This window comes from Hippoglossus hippoglossus, chromosome 9, assembly GCF_009819705.1.
Source record: "Hippoglossus hippoglossus isolate fHipHip1 chromosome 9, fHipHip1.pri, whole genome shotgun sequence".
NCBI classification, from domain to species: Eukaryota; Metazoa; Chordata; class Actinopteri; order Pleuronectiformes; family Pleuronectidae; genus Hippoglossus; species Hippoglossus hippoglossus.
Window position 1 is genome coordinate 10,932,314 of NC_047159.1, and position 20,048 is coordinate 10,952,361.

At 40.3% G+C, this 20,048-nt stretch overlaps 1 protein-coding gene across 3 annotated transcripts in view; it reads right to left on the bottom strand.

Annotated features, from left to right (window-relative positions):
* The window catches only part of grid2 (glutamate receptor, ionotropic, delta 2), a 442,863-nt gene that overhangs the window by 354,226 nt on the left and 68,589 nt on the right, over positions 1–20,048 (bottom strand). For all 3 annotated transcript variants that reach the window (XM_034595238.1, XM_034595239.1, XM_034595240.1), the window contains exon 2: positions 11,091–11,246. In XM_034595238.1, coding sequence (XP_034451129.1) covers positions 11,091–11,246 — 156 coding nt within the window. The remainder of the gene's footprint in view (positions 1–11,090; positions 11,247–20,048) is intronic.

The following is a 20,048-nucleotide window of genomic DNA, read 5'->3' on the forward strand; positions in this document are numbered from 1 at the left end:
GTACATTTGGAGCCAGAGTCTGCAGAGTAGTGATCGGAGGATGGAGCCATGGAAGCAATGTCCCTCTGATACAAGCATTGGTCCAATCGTGAGTCATTCTCAGTCATCAATCATGACATTTCCCTGTGTTTTTATAGCTTAAAAAAACGACTTTGAAACCAAACGTATCAAAAATATGAACATTTGAAAAACAATCAAAATGACCGGAACTAACTCTGAGAAAAAAATCTTAGTCCATGGTTGGTCCATGTTCTATTCATTAACATGGAGGTGGCAGGACTGATGACTTAAACTACAGCCAGCCACTAGGTGGCGATCAACAAGCTTCGGGCTTCACTTTTTGGAAGCTGTCACGTCGTCCATCTTTATATATAGTCCATGCTTATAGTCTACTTCAAACACATTAAAGTACTATGTAAAGCTGTCATCATGCAGTAGCAGTCTAGGTGGACTGTTATACAGATCAACATGAGGCTTTAATCAGCTTTCTAATATGGAGTTATTTATACACATGTCACAATATGTGCAGACATCAACATCACCTCATGCCTCTCCATCATCCGAGCAGTAATTTGACAGCAGAGAAATAATAACCTCTCTCCAGGATGTCTGTGTGCTTCATCACCTGGTCTTATAATTTGTGAATGTGAATTTGAAGGCACTTTTTTTCATGTGCAGTCTTAAAGGTAAAAAAACCCATTAAAAACAAAAAATAAATGAAGTTTTCAGTAGAAGGACATTCATGCTGTAAAGAGAGAAGCCACAGCAAAACTCTTTTGTGGGCGATCCTTTTCCATCTGCAGTGAAGGACTGTCTTTGTTTATTTAGAGAGGGGAAGCTGGCTGTCAAGCAGCCATACACACTGAAACAAAGACAGAGACACAGAAGGAGACAGAAAGATAGAGGGAGCGGGGGAAGCCAGAGAGCAGAGTGTGCAGCGGCCAACGCTCAGTAGGGGCAGGAAGGAAACCTTTCAATAGAGATGCACTTCTGACATCTATTCAAATGAGACTTTCTATCTATCAACCGATCAACAGAAGTACCACGGATTGAGGACACACACACACACACAAATGCATATTATCCAAAGCCCCAAAAGTCTGGTTGGATCTGGTTTGGTTTGGCTTTCAGCTGCTGGACTCCACACACACACACATGCACACTTACACACACTAAATACCATCATATTGCCTTGTGAAATGTCAGTGTTGCCATGGATACCCCACTCGATTAGTAGGGAGGTTAATTGAATTGTTGCAATTCATCACTGAATAAGGACAAAGAGTGATAGGGGGAAAAAGTAAAATTTGAGTAGGAAAGAAAAACGAGAACAAACTGAATGGAAGTGTATCAAGCTGAAAGAACAGAGTTAACATGTTTGCAATTTAGCCATGACTGCAGAGAAGGGGGAAGGGTAAATCTAGTGGAGAAGGATGAGCAGAGGAATTTGAATGCATCAGGAAAGCCACCGTGTTCACAACATGTGTGTGTGTCTGTATACAGTTGTTTGTTAGATAGATGTTAGATAAATGGACAAATGAAGGGATGATGGCAGCAGGAGGAGGGCTCGCAGGCCCTCAGTGATGTAACGGCCTCACAGCATAAGATATCTTTGGTCTCTATGGCAGCTAACGAGACTTTTCTGTGCATTCACATTAGAGTCGACGAAGACGTACAGATGCAGCGGAGGGACAGAAACATTGTGGGAGGCAGGGATGAAGCAAGGCTAAATATGGAAGAGAGGAGCTTGAAGGTTGATTTTTGTAGATACAGATAATAACATGGCAGCACATGAATACAGCTAAGTGCAGCTGTGAGTGACTGTGTGGTATCGATTTGCAGGTGAAGGCAACAAAGCAGTTTACATGGATGAAAATGTCCACCAGGTTTAAACTGCTACTATAGATGACCGCTTGATTCTGGTGTGAATCATAGTTTGGGTAAAAGGCTTCACGATGCATTTAAGGAACTCACCAACTTTCAGTCAAAGTCATGCACTTCACAGAAGCTAATACAGTGGAATATGTTTTTCTGAGAGGCTGCGCTGAGATTTGCAAACCTGGTCATTCTGCTATGTCACTTTCACTCAAGTGAAAGAAATGACAAGGACATTTTAGTTTGCAATACTGTAAAAAAGTGCACTTCGGAGTTTGATGAAACTGTTTCCAAAAATTAACCATTTTATATTACAATGTGAAGTGAAGCTTTGCAGGAAATGGACGGGAGAAATGATTACATACATTTTTGCTACTTTGCCATCCATCTTCAATGACTTACTTCCACTGTCCTCCTCATAATCAGGACCAGTAAACAGCAGAATATTTCATGTCTTCACGGTTAGTAAGTTTCCTCTGAGTCATGTCACTGGAGGACACTGAATCCTTGTTGCGCTACTAAAAATAAATGAAATAATGCTGACGAAACACTCACGATAGAGGTCACACCTTCAGCCGGTGGCTGAAAATACTAAAGTTTTAAAATAAGGATTTTGGTTTAAAATAAGAGAAATTATTTTATTCAAAGTCAAGAATCACATCTTATCATCTTTATTATTTTTTTCCCAGTGGTAGGAACAGTTGCAGTCACTATGAGATCCAGCAAAGAACACATGGTTTATATTGTAAAAATGATTTATTATTGTAAACTCTCGATTAACGTATTTATCCTGGTTGAATCACCGCTCAATGCTGATCCACTGGGTATCAATAGCTCTGCAGGTTTTAGCCATGTTAGGCTGGATGGAAGCATGAAACAGCAGAGAGTGAAAATAACTGATTAATAAAGACAGTTAAATGTCAAGCAAACTAAAGACACATTTTTTCTTCAAGGGATAAGTCAGGAAAGATGGTGGGAAGCTTCGTGGATGTTTATGTTTACTGGACAAGCAAGGAACTTGTTGGAGTTGACAGAACAATTAAACCCTACACCGATATATATTTTTTGATCACCTAACCTTAAGGAAGAAGATGGTGGCTCTCTGTTTGGTTCTGGTTTCCATGTACAACAGCCTTTAGGTCTGTTGAGACGCAAGAATAGCATCACGACAAGGTCAAAACAGTTTCTATGTTAGAAATGTTCATGGCAACATACATTGCTATATAAAGTACAATTTGACTCCAGTTATCACAGTAGAGGCTTGTTTATTTATTTATTTTTCTATTTCACAAAGAAAGTCTTAAAATATGGCTGTCCTTGGTCAAGAGGGATTACTGAGTGTAGGTGGAGGAGCAGAAATGTCAATTTAGATCTGCAACACAATATGGGTAAAACATGAAGGGGTCTGAATATCTTCTGGAGTTACATTGCTTCTACAATACATTGCTTTGTATTTTCTGCTGCTACGGACACTACTGTTTATATTTAGCTGACAGACTGAGGCTCCATCAGAGAGGGGGTTTGTCTTATTCTTTTAAATGACACATTAATGTTGCATGAGAAAGAAAGTTCATCTAACATTGCAATATTCCTGAGAAAACTTCAAAACGCCCTGATTGCAAAGCTGAAGTCTTCAGTTTGTTTGCGTTCTGAATTAAAAATCCTGCTGCAAGAGGAGACGAGAATGCAGAGTGACACAGAAACATTAACATAGATGGAAAAACGTATTCATGATGAGGAAAAAATACGGAAATTAAGGAAAGTGTTACCCTTCAAGGATAAAGTGTTGTTTTTGTTAATGTGTTTACATTATCACAGCGTGCTCACTAACATGACAAAGTCTGGTTTAGTTATTCTCATCACGCTCATGCAGTCAAGTGTTTCTCACCCCCTAAAGGCATTTGCTTCATGCTGACTTTAGCACTATACCACATTGTTCCTGTGAATCACAACGAGTTCCACTGTGTCCGAATAGATCACATGGAAAGATGACAAGCCGTCTAAATATAAAGATCAGTCACTCTGATCCACTGAAACTTTAATTAATAACTTTACAAAGACAAAGCATTTTATCATCATCTTTATACACGTTCCATCTTACATTAACCGGCCTTATAATTAATCTTCATCGCCATTGACACATTGTTCAGCTCAGTTCTTTGCATCACATTCACACGGGTAAGAGAAAAAAAAGAATGAATTCAAAAATGTTGTTTTTACATATATTTAATATGTATGTTGAACACTTGGGCTGCAGATTATCTACGAGCTAGAACCCTGTCTTCATGCTTCTATGTCCCTTATTTTTTATTCATCTACTAATGTAATTTTCCTTCAATTCAAAATAAAGGTTGAAAGGAAACATGCCTCACCACATTATGATGTTTTCTTTAACTCTGACTATAAACCATCAGTTATTGTGATAATGCCTTCCCATTGTCACCAAAACTCCCTGAGGGCTGACAGAAATGTGAGATTAAAGAGGGAGGTTATTCACACGAGCAACACAGAGGCATGTCGCACAGCACTTGTGGTTTAATGACTTTTCACTAAGAGTCATCTCCTTTTGAATATAAGCAGTTGTCAAATGAAAAATAAGAGGGCTTCAAAGTACAGTCGGACGATTGGATGAATTTATTGTCCATTGCCAATTGGTTAGGCCTTCATGTTCTACATAGCCCCCGAAGGAGGTTTTCCTCAGGGGGGGTGTAGACCGTCCTCCGAGGGATGCAGCGTCTGAATTGAGCCTCTGACTCTGTGTGATATTTGGTGCTGTCCATGGTGCTGAATCTTCTCAGCGGCTTCTTACAGTACACGGCCGCGATAACATGTTTAAAAAGCAATTACATGTATTTACGTCATGAATTTTCTAAAACTATTAATCAACTAACCCTCACAGGACCACACACATATGATCAAATTACTCATACATGTCCATTTTATCCCAATTATTGCCTCTGTCCAACAAAAAATAAACACCGTCTTAATTCGATGGGGACGGCCACATTCTTGCTTTGAGAGCCATGAACATCATACTATGAAGGTACCAGGAAACAGTTTTCAGTCCTCACACCTGCGAGTGAAGTGTGAGAGGTGTTTTTTTTCTTCTGTGTGTGTGGTGATGTGCGCATAAATGCAGCTGCGGGCCCTGTGTGTCACGACTAAGCGGAGATGAAAAATAAACTGAGACAACTATTGAGTTCCCTCCCTCCTGTGATCTCCCCCCTGCTCTCCACTCCTCACCCCACCACCCCCACCTTTCCATAGAATGTTATCCAATTAGGTGATTCTCATTGCTTTAATTGATGGAGACATGAACGGGGCACACACAGACATGCATGCAGATGCAGACACACACACACACACCTCCATCCAATCCCTAAGTAACGTCTAGCCTGATTACTATGGTGATATGGGGATAGTGTGTAGGGAGTGAAATGTGAGTATAAGTGACAGGAGCAGATCCACAATTAAGTAACATGCAGGAGGAAGAAAGAGAAGGAGGGAGAGGGCACGTGATATAATCCAAGCTTTATAGGCTCGTGAGAAAATACTGTACACACACACTTGTACTTTTATCTTTGTGAGAACACACTGATTAACATTTATTACCTAATCTAGCGTCTTTGGTTCCCTCTTTCAACCCCCCAGTAAAAGAACAAGGTGGAGGTGGTCATCAATTTAGCGTAACTTTTATTTCTTAACAGCTGCAACTTTAATGCATGACCCTAACTCAAACCCATTCATATTGCATTCTACACCCTAACCTCCTGCCTTGTCCACTTACCCTGACCCTAACCCCCGGGGTCTCTTCATAACATAGGGTCAAATATAGTTGTTGCGCCGTGTCAAAACCATCGGGTGTTTGAGTGTATTGTCTCCAAACATAAGTCTCAAACACATTGAAGGTCCGTCAGACAGCAAGGACCAAACAAAATGTCCTCACTTTTCTAAAATGTCCACACTGCGATGGTCTAAAACTGGTCTTCACAATATCACGTATGACCCTTTAAAGCAAGATCACAGTATGTCATCCGGATACTTTTTTAATTATTCTACCTGGACAGCTCCTTTATAATATCTGGATTGTTTTCAGACAAGTGACGTTATTTAATACTCGCTTCAGTACATTGGTTATATTGCGTCATGTCTAAGAGACTTTTTGGGGGAAAACTGAGGGCAGCCCAAATGCAGTCCTGTGGTGATTCACGCCAGACCTGTGGGGATAAGATGGCATCACCTTTGGGTTGTTGTTTTATGTCGGTGTGAGTCAGACCGCGAACTGAGCAAAAATACATTTTTATGTTAAATCAACTCAGTATCATAACTTCAACCTCAAGTAAATGACCTCAAGTAAATAATTTATTCTAATGGAAGGTCAAATGGCTTTTACACAAGGGTAACAAGTACTGAGAGTTAATATGACAAGTGTGACTGCTTGTACACTTCACTGGATTTACTGAGGTTAGCAGACGTGTGAGGGTCAATTCTGAGTGGAACATCCTGCACCTGAAAAAATAAATCAACGCACCTTCAGACATTTCAGATATATATTTTCTTTAAAAGGTCACTGTAAGAAAAAAAAAGAGAGAGAACTGCATACATTTGTCTGGAGCTGCAGTTTATAAGTTAACCTGTAATAATAACAATAATCATGATTTTGGTCATTTAAATTTTATTTTGAGCATGTTTAAAAAATATATATATAAATATGAGCAGGTAAGAAAAGGCCACAGCTAAGAAGTGAACTTTAATGTTCAATATAAATAAATCATGTCGGACAAGGAGTAGGGCTGAAGTGAATACTTATCGAGTCCTACGCCCTCCTGTTCATATTTCATCAAAACCTTTTGTGAAATGCCACAATATTCCAGCTTTCATCATAAACAGCTCAATCACAATTGGCAAACATCAACATTCATGACTGTGAGAGAAGAGGAGCAAAATGATATCCTGCCTCATTGTGCTACTTCCCCTCCAAAATTATCCATTTAATATGAACTCACTACATAGGTTTTAAGTAATAACAATAATAACTATAATATAATAAACTTGAAAAACTAACCCAAAACTGTTTCTGACACGTTGAACTCAAGTACTTTTTGTCAATACATTTATATTCAGTGTTCTATTTAGATGTTAGAAATAAACATTATGTTCAATAAATGCAAAGCACTTAGCGCTAGCAGATCATACATTTGGCTGCATTTATCTCTGTATTCTACTGGGACAACATTAGTCCACCCTCTGCTCTGAGCCTCTGCTGGACCTCTCTCTCTCTCTCTCTCTCTCTCTCTCTCTCTCTCTCTCTCTCTCTCTCTCTCTCCAACACCAGTGGAGAGGGCTTCTTGTACAGCACCGCTCATTTACACTTTTTCCTTTGAAAGAATAGTACTGAATAAGTCAGTATTTCTATGCAGAATTAATAAATTATTTGTTTCCAGCTCATTGGCCTCTTATAATAATTACTAATTCAACCACTGAATAACACCTACACAGCTGTAAATAGATCTGGTTTAAACAATTTTCTCCATAATGCTAATATGCACGCCAATCTAGCCCTTAGAGAGGGCATGCAGTTCATCCATAACTACTTAAACACATGCACAAGCGAGAAGCTATTTAAGGTCATTAAAAGGTAATTAAAGACTATTGAAACTGTATAAATCGGTGTAACTTACTGTCTTTTGTTCATAGGGAAGGCCGACTGAAACCATTGCACACGAGAGACAGGCAGATGCAATTGATTTGCGAGCCAGGTTACCAGTGTGCGAGACAAATACACAGATAGACAGGCAGATAGGGAGACAGGCAATCAATTCATCAGCCAGCTAACGACACAAGCAGACGGACGAGCAGACTGGCAGGGAAATGAGTTAGGCGGTGTGCTCAGTGCCGGGCAGACAGGAAGACATTGTACCGCCCACTAATTTGGACAGGGCCAGTCAACAGACTGAGGGACATGGCGTTTAATCAGTCAGAGATGGAATAGACAAAGCAGAAATTAGAAGCGAAGCCAGTTTGTCATTCAAAACGTGTTAATTGAAATCGGAAACAAAATTAAGATAAAAAATAATAAGTGGTGTTTCATTTGTCCATAATAAATCCACTGTAGCCAAAAGATGGGGTATGTTTCTGGCAGCCTAGTTTAGATTCACCCTCTGAGCTTTCTGTGGTAGTAGTTGTGTATCTGGCAGTTCCAAGTTGCGATTGTGTCTATATTTACGGAGGCAATGTTTGAGATTGTTAAAAAAAACAGTGTGCATCAGCGAACAGGCCCTACATAAACCTAAATTTAAAACAAGACGCTGTAGAATAATCTGGTACATACAGCAACTGAAAATACACAACAATAACAGAAATACTCAGGTTGGGACTTCAAAGAATTACAGCCCGACTACCCAACCCAACTGCAGAGCCCTTATATCAAAGCAACAGCCCTAACAAGGCACTTAGAGATGCACAAACAACACACACATCCACCCATACTCATACAGTGCATCCACACAAGCTCCTCCAAGCTAATCTCTGAAAAAGAAACATACACAGTTTGGCCGCCATTGTTTGCAGCCGGCTGTCTGTTCGACTGAAAGACAAAACAAGCTCACAGATATTGTTCTCTGCTCTTCCCTTCTCTCTCTCAGCCAAGGCCAATGCAATGTTTATTTTTCAGGATGCATTTTCAAACCCATTGGTTTTGGTTCATCTGTGGAACAATAAATAAAAAAAAAAAAAAGCTAATCCTTTTAGACTTTTTGCAGAATTGCATTGCAGAGCATCTGCGCATCTTGGAAATGGACTCAATAGGATTTTAGGACTGAGGGCCACTCAGTACGAGAGGGAATCCACATTTGAATTCACTAGATCTGCATTTTAATTTGGAATTATTCCCCCGGAAAAAGGTGAAAATAATTCCTGGATCGACCCCTTGATTCGGATCAACAGCAACATTGAATGGGTTCATTTCTGACCAATAACGCATCCTTCCACCAACTTCTGTGGTAATCTGTGAAGTCTTTTTTTTTTTAATACTGCTAAAAAAAAAAAAAAACATACGTATGCAGATTAAATCATAGCATCTCCTTGGCTGAGGTAATAACAAACTTTACAAATTTACACATATAGTAATTTTCTTATCCAGTAAATTGACTCTGTGTGTGGCCATTGCACATTGTATAATGTACTGTGGATATAGTATTTTATCTGTTTTTTATTTATTCATATCGTCATAGTGTCTTTAGTTTGTATTGTATGTTTGTTCTTTTATTCTATTCTAATTGGCATCTATAAGAAGGTTACCAGCTTAATTTGATTGGATCATACTGGTGCAGTGGCAATAAAGTTATCTTATCTAATTGTATCTAATACATATATTTTATACAAGCATGAGTCATTGCTGACATTTCTAAAGAAAACTTAACAGTTACCATTTCTCAAAGCATCAAGGAGGATATATTCTGTGTTACCACCTACTCCTCATGGGCTTCTGGGTGATTATTAACCACAAAACAAATGCCCTGAATAGTTGCTCGCACACTGAAGTTGAAAAGAATGTGTGTGACACATCCTCTGTATTGTCAGATGAGTCATTAGCCGTGCAGGCAATGCCCATATGAGTGCTGCTCCCACTTATTGCCACATTTTGTAATTTGCAATATTTCAGGATGGAAATCGTTAGAGTGAAAATGTGAGTGCGTCATCGAACGTTGCTCGGCTGTCAGATGTGCTCAGGATTTATTGTTCGCTCGGTTTGAAAGTAGGAGAGGAAGCGAGTTCTTGTTCTGTTTGCAACTGATCAACTAAACTTCTGAGCATCTTTGTCCACATAAACTTCACATGTATAATGAAGTGCACTGTTATCTGGTGGTAAAAAATAGACAACATAATACATTTATTTTTTTGGTTTGATGTGGAAATTAATTTGTTCTTCAAACAACTTATGCTCTTTTTTCTTTGTATTACAAAACAGCCAGCCCAAATGTGCATATAGTTTTTATTTGATGGAATGTTACTACTGTATGTCGTATGGTAGAGTGGCAGTGTGTGTTCGTGCCTAAGATCAGATGACTGTAATGCCTCAGCAGCACCAAGTACCACCTTACCACTCATCATCTCTTCCACCCACTTTAAAGACTTTAGTAGGTTTTCATTTTTAATGCAACACTACATTTAACCTGCCCACAGTGTGTTGTCAACAGGTAAGAATGCCACCAGCAGCACGTTGTGAACAGAGCGAACATCTCGCATGTCTTAAAACCTTAAACTGAATGTCTCATTTATTATGAGATGCACTGAAAGATTCGGATAACATGGCAATTCTTTTTAAAGCTCTGTTTTTAAATCACTGTCTTAAACAAAAATTTAGCAACAAACTTACTGTTACAAATTACATTTGCTGAAATAAATACCGGTTAATATAGATTTAACTGTGTGTGTCATTTTCTTACAAAAAAAGGAATTAAAGAAGTAAAAGGCTTGTGTATTCCTTGTTTGCACTGTTAACCTTTTAACATGTGTACTGTCTAATGCTGCACTTTTACATCTGTGGCTCTTAGGCTGAAATAGTCAGATGAGGATATAAGACATGTGTTGAATTGATGTTTTTGACATCACCATGTTTTGTAGCATTGGATTATTTCACAGTAATTGTTCAATTTAGGACCAAGCCTGTTGGTCTGATACTGAGTGTTTGTACTATTTGATTAACATGATGTGTATCAATATTCCAGAGTCAATTTGTTGTCCAAACTGCATTTAGATTAAATAAATTGACTGCCAGCGTCAATGTCAACTAAATCATGAAGGGAGAAAAAATAATGAATAGACTGCCCCATCCTCAGCTGAGTGTGTGTGTGAGGTCAGCTCAGAGGACACGATCAATGAAGAATTAGTGAACATGTAAGGCCGAGGCTAATTTTGTGCCATGTTTTTAATGCCGTGTTTCAACAATAATTAGTTTCCCATGCCTCATTGTTCTCAATTAAATGCAGAATTTAAAAGAAATAGAGACAGGACTGTGCTACTGGAAGAACCAGTGTGATTTGCATGATTCAGGCAAAGTGAAATTAAAAAGTTTGTGAGAGAATAAATGATGACAGAGGCCTGCAAATATCCTCTTTTTTAAAATTATACTTTTATATCAACACAAAAAAAGTTTGACTGTGTGACTGTTGTATCCGCTGACGGGGCAAGGCAACATATTATTTTAGTCCTACCTTCTTGTACGGCCTGAAAGGGGTTGTTTCCATCGACAAACTCCACTGAAACGGTGATCTTCTCCGTCTGCAAGATGTCATTGTTCAAATTGAGATCCGCCACAGCAAGACGAAACACCTCGTCATCTTGCCGTGCTGACTCATCAAAGATGGCACCTGTTAAAAAAAAGACAGACAGCACAAAGGCAAAGATTGAGTCAGTATTAGAAACATTTTGGGAATAGCAAAGCCAGTAGAGATAGGAATATAGTTATACTGTGGCTAGAGTATTCAGCCCATAAAGTTCCTCAGAGAATCAAGGGTCAGGCAACCTTCTACTCTTTCACAGTTGGTTTATCTTTATAGCGACCATAAAGTTGTGAAACAGCAGGAGTCCAAAAACAATGACACCAGAGTTTGACATATCACGATTCACATTTCAACCCATCAAACATTCTTTCTCATTCACATGTTCCAGCTGATAACAAGATCAAAAGGCAGGTTTTATACACAGCTTTGTCTGTTACCTCGAGAAAACATTTGTGTTTATGAACTTGTTCAGACCGGCTTTTAAAATCAATCGATCTCAAGTTGTCAGCTCAAAGTTCGGGTCTGAAAGCATCCAAATGTGTCTTGAGATCCTGTGATTCAGAGTTTGACTTTCGGGATCAGGTCTGTGTTGCATGCTGCCTCATCCTTTTTCCGCTGTGTGAACGCATAGGTGTCCTGGGCCACATACGAAGGACCACCTAATCAACTAATGTCCTCTGACCCACTGGAATGAATCAAACATGTTATGCTTCTCACTGTCCAAACATTGATTTGTATGTGGTCACCACCACAACATCAACACTGGCCACCACATAATGACTGATCCATTTTGTAACTTGGTCAAACCTTTCAATAGCTGTGTTCATTCATCCCCACCCTCCGGACTCCGCTCACTTTTCTCTCTCTCTCTCTCTCTCTCTCTCTCTCTCTCTCTCTCTCTCTCTCTCTCTCTCATGCCAATACAGACATCGGACACGTGTGTGTGCACAAGCTGAGTAAAAACAACAGTATTCGCAAACATTAATGATGGTCGTTTTTTGAGGTGAGATCCAAAAACAAATGGTCACAAGAGACACATTCAGGACACATTTTACTGGCAGGTGTGAAGAGACATAGCTGGAGCTGTCCTCTTGTGATCAGATCTCTCAGAACGGAAGTTAACACCAGGTCTGAACAGTGATTGATGACCACCAGAACACAACATCTGGTACACATGAGACTGTCCCTTGAAACATCTGGACATAAGAACATTAGCTTGAAAGCTCCTTTTAGCATCAAGCAGCTTGTGGGAGTAGTCGTGGAATATTGAGGGTTACACCCCTTGGGTTCTTCAAATGTGAGAGAGAAAAGGCCTCATTGAAGAGGAGCCATTGCCGGGTTGACATCCGTGCGTATTCGAAGGTCAGTCTCGGCCTGAAGGCGAGCTAACTCAAATGATAACTGCACAAAAGAGAAATGAAAGAAGAAAGGACCGGTGTGTGCCAGCATGGATGATAATGTTCCCACTAGTTAATTCTAAATTATTCATTGAAATAAATGTCAGCCTGTAGTGTTGTTGGTGAGACGGCAGAACGAGGCACCATTGGGATATGTCGACTGGCTGGTGGAGATCTGGTCTTTGCTCTGGTCTGTTACACACAATTTACAGTGCGTTATCTTTTTTTCTCTCTCTTTCTTCCCTTTTAGCCTCTCATTTCAACCCAGTTTATCCCCGGAAATCCACTGGACTACTAATTGTGTAAGCCAGTGCAATGAAGCACCACTAACTGTATTTCACTGACCAGAAAATAAGCCTCGCATTGTAAAGTGTGTAACGTGTGTGTGTGTGTGTCAGACACAGGTTGTGAATTCCATTAATGACCAGGCAGACTACATTGGCTGAGGGCTGTTTTGTACCACATTTAGAAGACTGTTGCTATAATTGGCCTTGTATAGTTCAATGGGCAGAGTCTGCTGCTAATACCACAAAGGCTATGATCTGAATTCCCACAGTGGCCCAAGTTACTGAGGAAATTATGTTTCGTGGTGAAGCAAAAAAATATATGCATCACTTTTATGTGATAATATTGGTCCTCAAATGTGAATCTGAGAAACCCACTTCCCGTGTCCGGTGCAGGTTACTGTGGTGTAATTAAACTGTATAAAACGGTACATTGCACTGACACAGAAGACTGCGGACAACATTAATCTGGAAAACACAGATCCCACTTTATCCCCCCCCCCCCTCAAATTAACTGTTGATGAAATTCAACTTCTGGAAGAAAACTGATTTCAGCACATGCAACAGATTAAAAAGCAGCGGCTGCTAGAAGGCATTCAGGAACAGTGGAGCACACTAACTGCCTCTTCGTCATAGGGCCTCATGAAATATGTATCCTTCAATAATTTGATCCATCAGCATTTGGCAACTATAAATAACCACCCACTGATTGATTCCTGGTTGTTTTTATCATCATGCAGTATAGATGAGGTGAAACAAACAAGTCTGGACAAAGTGATACAGAACGAAATCCAGAGACTAATTAACTATTCCAGGGAAGATAAATCATGAATGATACAATGAGTTTGGAACATGCCGCTGCTGGGGAAGGGTTTGTACTCCGCAGGATGATGTTACGTAGTTTATGTCTAGAGGACAAATGCATGGAAGAGAAGAGATGATTGTGTTTACAGCTTTAAACGAACGCTTTGAAGCGGGCGTTCAGACGAAAGGTTTTCTTTTCTAGTTTGTCACATCACTTGAGTTCAGGTTTTTTCTGCACTTCACAGTACACACGGCATGAAAACATTAAAATTGGAGGAAATAAGTTAATTTATAAAAAGGAGCAGTGCGGAAAAAAGCACTTTATTTGCCCTTTTAATCTGACTTCCACAATGGAGTTGCCATAGTAACCCCTACTCGTGCTTCCAGACGTATGTTAAAAGCTGCACAGTGCTGTACACAAGTCTCTGTATATGAGTGGTTCATTATTTTTCTCTCTCCGTGAAACATCCCACCAGCAACACGTAACAAAAGAATATTAAAGTGGAAAAATCAGCTATTTACAGCTTTTAATCAGTAATATTCCTTTCTTCATTCTGTCTCTCTTATCCATGACCTCTTAACCACCCACTCATTCTTTTTCTTTCTGTGTTTGTCAGCTGTTGTACCTTTGCAGCAATTCATCAGCTACGTGTGTGTGTGTGTGTGTGTGTGACTTAAAACCCACACTCTTTAATCCAGGTACAGTGAGCAGGCACACAGACAGAAGCTGAGTAATGAAAAACAGCAGGTGAGAGTTAAACAGACAAAATTTTAGAAAAAGTAATGTCTACAGTATGATGAAACCGGTTTTAATCATTATACAAGTGTGTGTGACACATCCTTTGTGCCTCGAGGTATGAAAAAATGATAATCCCATTATACAAATACTCCTGAATCCTCATGGAACATTTCGCTCCATTTACAAGCTCTAGAGATTCTGAATGAGTACGTATATAAAGAGTGTGTTCATTGGAATTTGTATTCTGCTATTTTTTATTTTAAGAAATCAATATGTAATGAATGTTTGTTGTGAGAAAGAAAAGTGAATTGGAGAGAGACGGACGGTGGATATATGTCTGCTGCTTCCTGCCAGTTATAGCAACATCACTGCATGCTGATTCACAAACAGGGATGTACGCACACACACACACGCGCGCGCGCGCCCACACACACACACACACACACACACTCACTCACTCTCTCTCTCTCACACACACACACACACTCACACACACACACACACACACACACACACACACACACACACACACACACACACACACACACACACACACTCCTGGCTCTGCCTACTTTCCAGTAATGTGATTGTGAGCGCAAAGGCAAACGTCACAACATAAATCAAGCAGGAAATAAAAGCAGTGAATCTTGTTTTACACAGACGCCTCAAGGGCGGGCACGCAAACACACGCGTGCACACACACTCTCTCTCTCTCTCACACACACACACACATAGAGCATGTTGGCAGCAGCTCTAAATCTGTTTCAAAACCATCATCAACAACAGTGGTCAATTTGAATGGATGCAGCATCCAAAAGTAGACACCCCAGATTGTTGGGTCAAGAGGTATTGATCAAATGTCTGCCACTGGTCAAGTGCTCGGTATTCATTTCCCAGTTTGTTTACATAGATAAAGAGGCAATAAATAATCTGTTTGTCTACCTGATGCCAAATAACCACACAGGGAGGCTCAGGGATGCTACCTGTGGAAAACGAATGAGGACGAGACAAATAATTGACAAGTCCGTCATCAACATCTTCTTCCACAATCTTTCATTTCGCTCAGTGTGGTTTTAGAATCTCAGTAATCATAGCTCCGACATATTCTCTGCTTTTTATTGACAACATTTGCTTTTGATTAGAGCAAATCATTCCCTTCAAGTTTTAAACTTGTAAGGACAGATGATGGAGATGTAAATATGTATAGAGCTGTATCTACAGTCCATGATCTCAGCTCTTTCTGAGTGATTTTTAAAATGTTGCCGTACATTACATTAAATAGAATAATTTACAGATCAGTCTCTTTGATATTTCCCAATGATACAAGGGATGTAAGTTTCCATGGAACAGACAGGACAGGGACAAACAGTACGAATGACAAAAATCATGCAAGATGAAAGGATAATAGTGGACATTTAGCGGACGAGCAGCTCAGGTGCTTTCATACTTATATATTTATGATGTCATGCTCAAGTTTCCAAAATATTTGTCGAACAACAGGTTGACTAATATCTACACAACTTTGGCTGTAGACTAAGGCTACAACCAGGCTAGAAGCTGTGTGTGGCTGTGTTAAGGCACAGTTATACCTTTTGCTATAAAACATCAGCCTGCTACGGTAATGATAACATGCTGAAGGTGTGTTTACCACGTTTACCACTGTGGTTAGTGTGTAGGTATAATAAAATGAGCTAACTCTCCTTGAAAATAAAGTTCAGCGGAGGTGAAGCTAAAATGGTTTTGTCTCCTTTAAAAACCTGTTAAAAAAAACTGGATTTTACGTCAAGTAGGTAAAAGGTAGATATTAAACTATTAGATGGAAGAAACACTGGTATATTAATCTGAAAGATTTTTTTTTAAAAAGCGGAATAATTCATACAGCTCATCCATCCCAATAACAATACAAAATTAGATAATGTCATTCATGCAGACAAAGGCAGATTGTTGAATGTACAAAACACAGCTCAATTTCCTTCTTAAATGAACAAATTAGGATGGTGATCATCCACTGCAGTTATTATGTTCCCACATTTCGTAAAGACCCGATAATTAAGCCGGCTCCTTCTCGGGATAATCGTTCAGCGGGAGGAATGAAGGAATGGATTTACGAGCGATTGAGTGTTAAAGGGGAGGGCAACGTGGTCACATGAGGTCACGACAAATGATAGAAGTTAAACAGTTACAGCTAAATCATTTGTTTTCAGGTTGTTTGCACAAATTTTTTTCAATGGTAAAACAGCTGAGTGCTGCAAAAACCTTTCCTCATCGAACAGTACACCTGCCTCCTGATCTTTCACCCTCATTCACTCCAGCTCCTCTCTTTTGTTGACACCCTCCTCTTCTCCACCTCCACATGTGGCTGCTGTCTCTCGCAGTGACGCCTCCAAACAGGGCTCTTAAGGTTTCTGAAATCTGGCTCCATGCCTCGGTCGCTCCAACAAACTCACACACCTGTTAGGGAGGGTGCAGCTGATGACAGTAATGTGACAGGAACAGTGACAGACAAAGATAATGACTGGAGGGACACACACACACACACACACACACACACACACACACACACACACACACACACACACACACACACACACACACACACACACACACACACACACACACACACGGGTGATGTATGGCTGATTTGTGACAAGGCTGGACCAAGTGTTGCTGTCTCAATGTGATGATGAAAGCATGGTGGCGGCTGCGCTGAGTGATGATCGTGATGAACAGGGGAGGTTATCGTCTTACAGTGTCTAGTGTCCACACACAGACACACACACACACACATGCGAGCACACAGAAGTTATTTACAGCAGTGACGTGAGAGCTGGAAGGGAGTGCGAGGACTTGGGAGGACAGCGTAGAATTAATGTGCGCGTTTCTCTGTATAGTTTGCGTGTGTGTGTGTGTGTGTGTGTGTGCGTGCATGGATAAGAGAGGAAGAAGACAAAAGAATTAATGGTCAGACAAGAACAGAGGATGCCCGTGGCATATAACACAGACAGATATGAAAACACCTCTAATATTTATCATCTGGGCTCATACGCACAGTTTTTGGAAGGAAAAGGAAGTAGTAATCCATTTTTTGTCCGTCTGTGTATAAATATAGGTCAGCAGAAGAATAATGTGTGTTTACCGCACCAGGCACACTGTGTAGCAGAAATGTTGATACAAAAGTAGATATACCCTCGATACTGACTCATACCTGACAATCTCTGCTCATATACAGTGCCTTGGTGTATTGCATTGTTATATCTGCAAGCTCACAATCAGCAGATTTAGCATATGATGGATATTATGTGTTAAAACAAGTGTGTTTGTGTGTGTGTGTTGCATGAGATTCTAGTTCATCCCCCCGTGTATTAATGGACAAACCTCCAAGGTAACCTGATTTGTGCAAGAAAAATCTCTCTCCCCCTCATACTTTTGTCATCCTCCCCTCACCATTCTCTCTCCCTCCTCCCTCCACTGTCTTCTTTTATTATAGGTGTGTAAATTAATTTGCTCCATCATTAGGGAGGCGAGCAGCCAGGAGAATTTGCAGTCATAGTTCAGCAGCATTTCAGTCCTTTGTCAACTGTCACACAAAGCTGTGCCAAGGTCGTTGCTATCTCCACCACGGCTTTCTCCCTGCTTTACCTTTTCTCCCTCGCCGCATGTTGACGGAATTCAACCTGTTTCCCTGCTTTGAAAAGACCGACTGGAGATATCCAGGGCTGTCCTCCAACACAAATGAACCTATTTGGAGGTTATGTATTGTGTCTCCATTCATTAGCGAGCAAGCTGAACACAATTTGGAAATAACCATTCAACTAAGGCACATTTCCTCGGCCCCTAAGTTTTGCATTCAGCGAAGTAAAGGGCAGACAATTGACAGCAGCATTTTTCTTTCCGTTTCTCTTCATGTCAGCTCTCTGCCGGGTTTGGCCAAGTCCAGCTCATTTGCAAACCACAGCTGACTCAGCTGCAGTCCGGCCAGGCTTGCCTGGGATCTTAAAACAGTAGAAGTGGTGGCTGAGCGCCAGTTGTTAGAGTATATCTAAGCCTTTGCCAAGTTATAAGTAAATGATAATTAGGGTGATAGCAATGTACCTTCGAAATGACCCACGCTGTACATTCTGTGTGCCTGTGTTTTCCCTTGACAGCTTCTGCACAATGATTGCAGCATTTTCCTGCTCCTTCATACCAACATGTTGCTTTAAAACAGGTTTTTCTTGTGCAGCTCTACATGTTCAAGTGATCCTTCCGTCTTTATCGACGTCCTACCCTCACATTCTCATCCACCCTGTCTCTCTCTTTTATCCCCTTATTCCTGATTTATTTCTCCATCTGCCTCTTTGCTCCTTTCCCCTTTAATAACCACCATAGCCAATTTTTCTTTGTTCTGCTGTTCTGCTTTATAGTTTTGTTCCACCTATTATTTGCTCCCCTCCACTCCATCACTCCATTTTCATACCCCTGATTCCTTTCTACCCATTTTCCCCTTTTCTCCTAATTTATCTCCACCTCTCATCCTTTCTCCTCCTTAATTCTGCCCATCTTCATGCACCCTTTCCTCTTCTGTACATCCCTCTTTTCACTCTTTCCTTTCCCTGAGCCACACGCTCACTTTCCCTGTTCTCTTTCCCTCCCCCTCCCTCCCTCCATCATTGCACAATGTAACGCCCTGTGTGACACACAATCATAGAAAACTTGCCATGGCTTTCAAAGCCTTGATGTCCTTGAATACGTATGTATATACATTTGTGTGTAAGTGAAAGACCCGGGGACATGGAGATAGAGATTTAATTAAGAAGGAGCTGACATTTGCTTTAAGAATCAAACAGATGCTTTGGCATTTTCAAAGCTTTCAAAACAAACCAAGTACATAGCCAAGCATTTTCAAAAGGCCCGTTCTTTGTTGCTGTGAGAGAAATGTGTTTTTTTCCTCCACCCATCAAGCAGCCATTGTTTACAGATACGCCAGAACCCTGAAAAGCAGATTGCACAGGCAGGTAATCTGGCACAACAAACATGTTTTCATCTCTGCTTTCTTTTATAAAAAGACACAGTAGCATTGTATGGCAATGCAGTTAAAAGCCTTAATACTTTGAAGGCTGTTCTCCGCCGGTGTATTTCTCTGGGTTCCAACATCTGAGGGTCAGCTTTCCAACAGCATTATATTCATGTTATATTGTCAGAAGGATAAAACCTTAAGGGTGGACAACAAACAAACATTGATGTCACGAATAGCAGTACTTGAATGTACAGATTCAACCCTGTGTGTTCAGCTGAATTACCATACAACTACAATGAACTTTCACTGGCTTAAAAAGTGACTAATTACTTCTGTCAAGGATGTTTTAAGTTTGCAGGTTTTTGGATGCAAACATTGGGAAAAGTGTGGAAATGTTACTAAAATGTTACTGGGCCAATAGGTGGATATAATGTAAACCAGGCTTTAAACGAAAATGCTGGTGTTTGCCTTTAGCAATGTTGGAGAAGATAGTCGTCTACAGAGAGATGAGACTAAATAGGAAAAGATTAAGGATGCTCTGATTGATCGTCCACCGATTGGTATCGGACGATATTTCCTCTAATTAGTTTGATCGCCGATCAGAGGAGCTGAGCAAAACAAGAAGAAGAAGATGAAGGAATCAAAAACAGGAAAAAAATGTATGTCTCA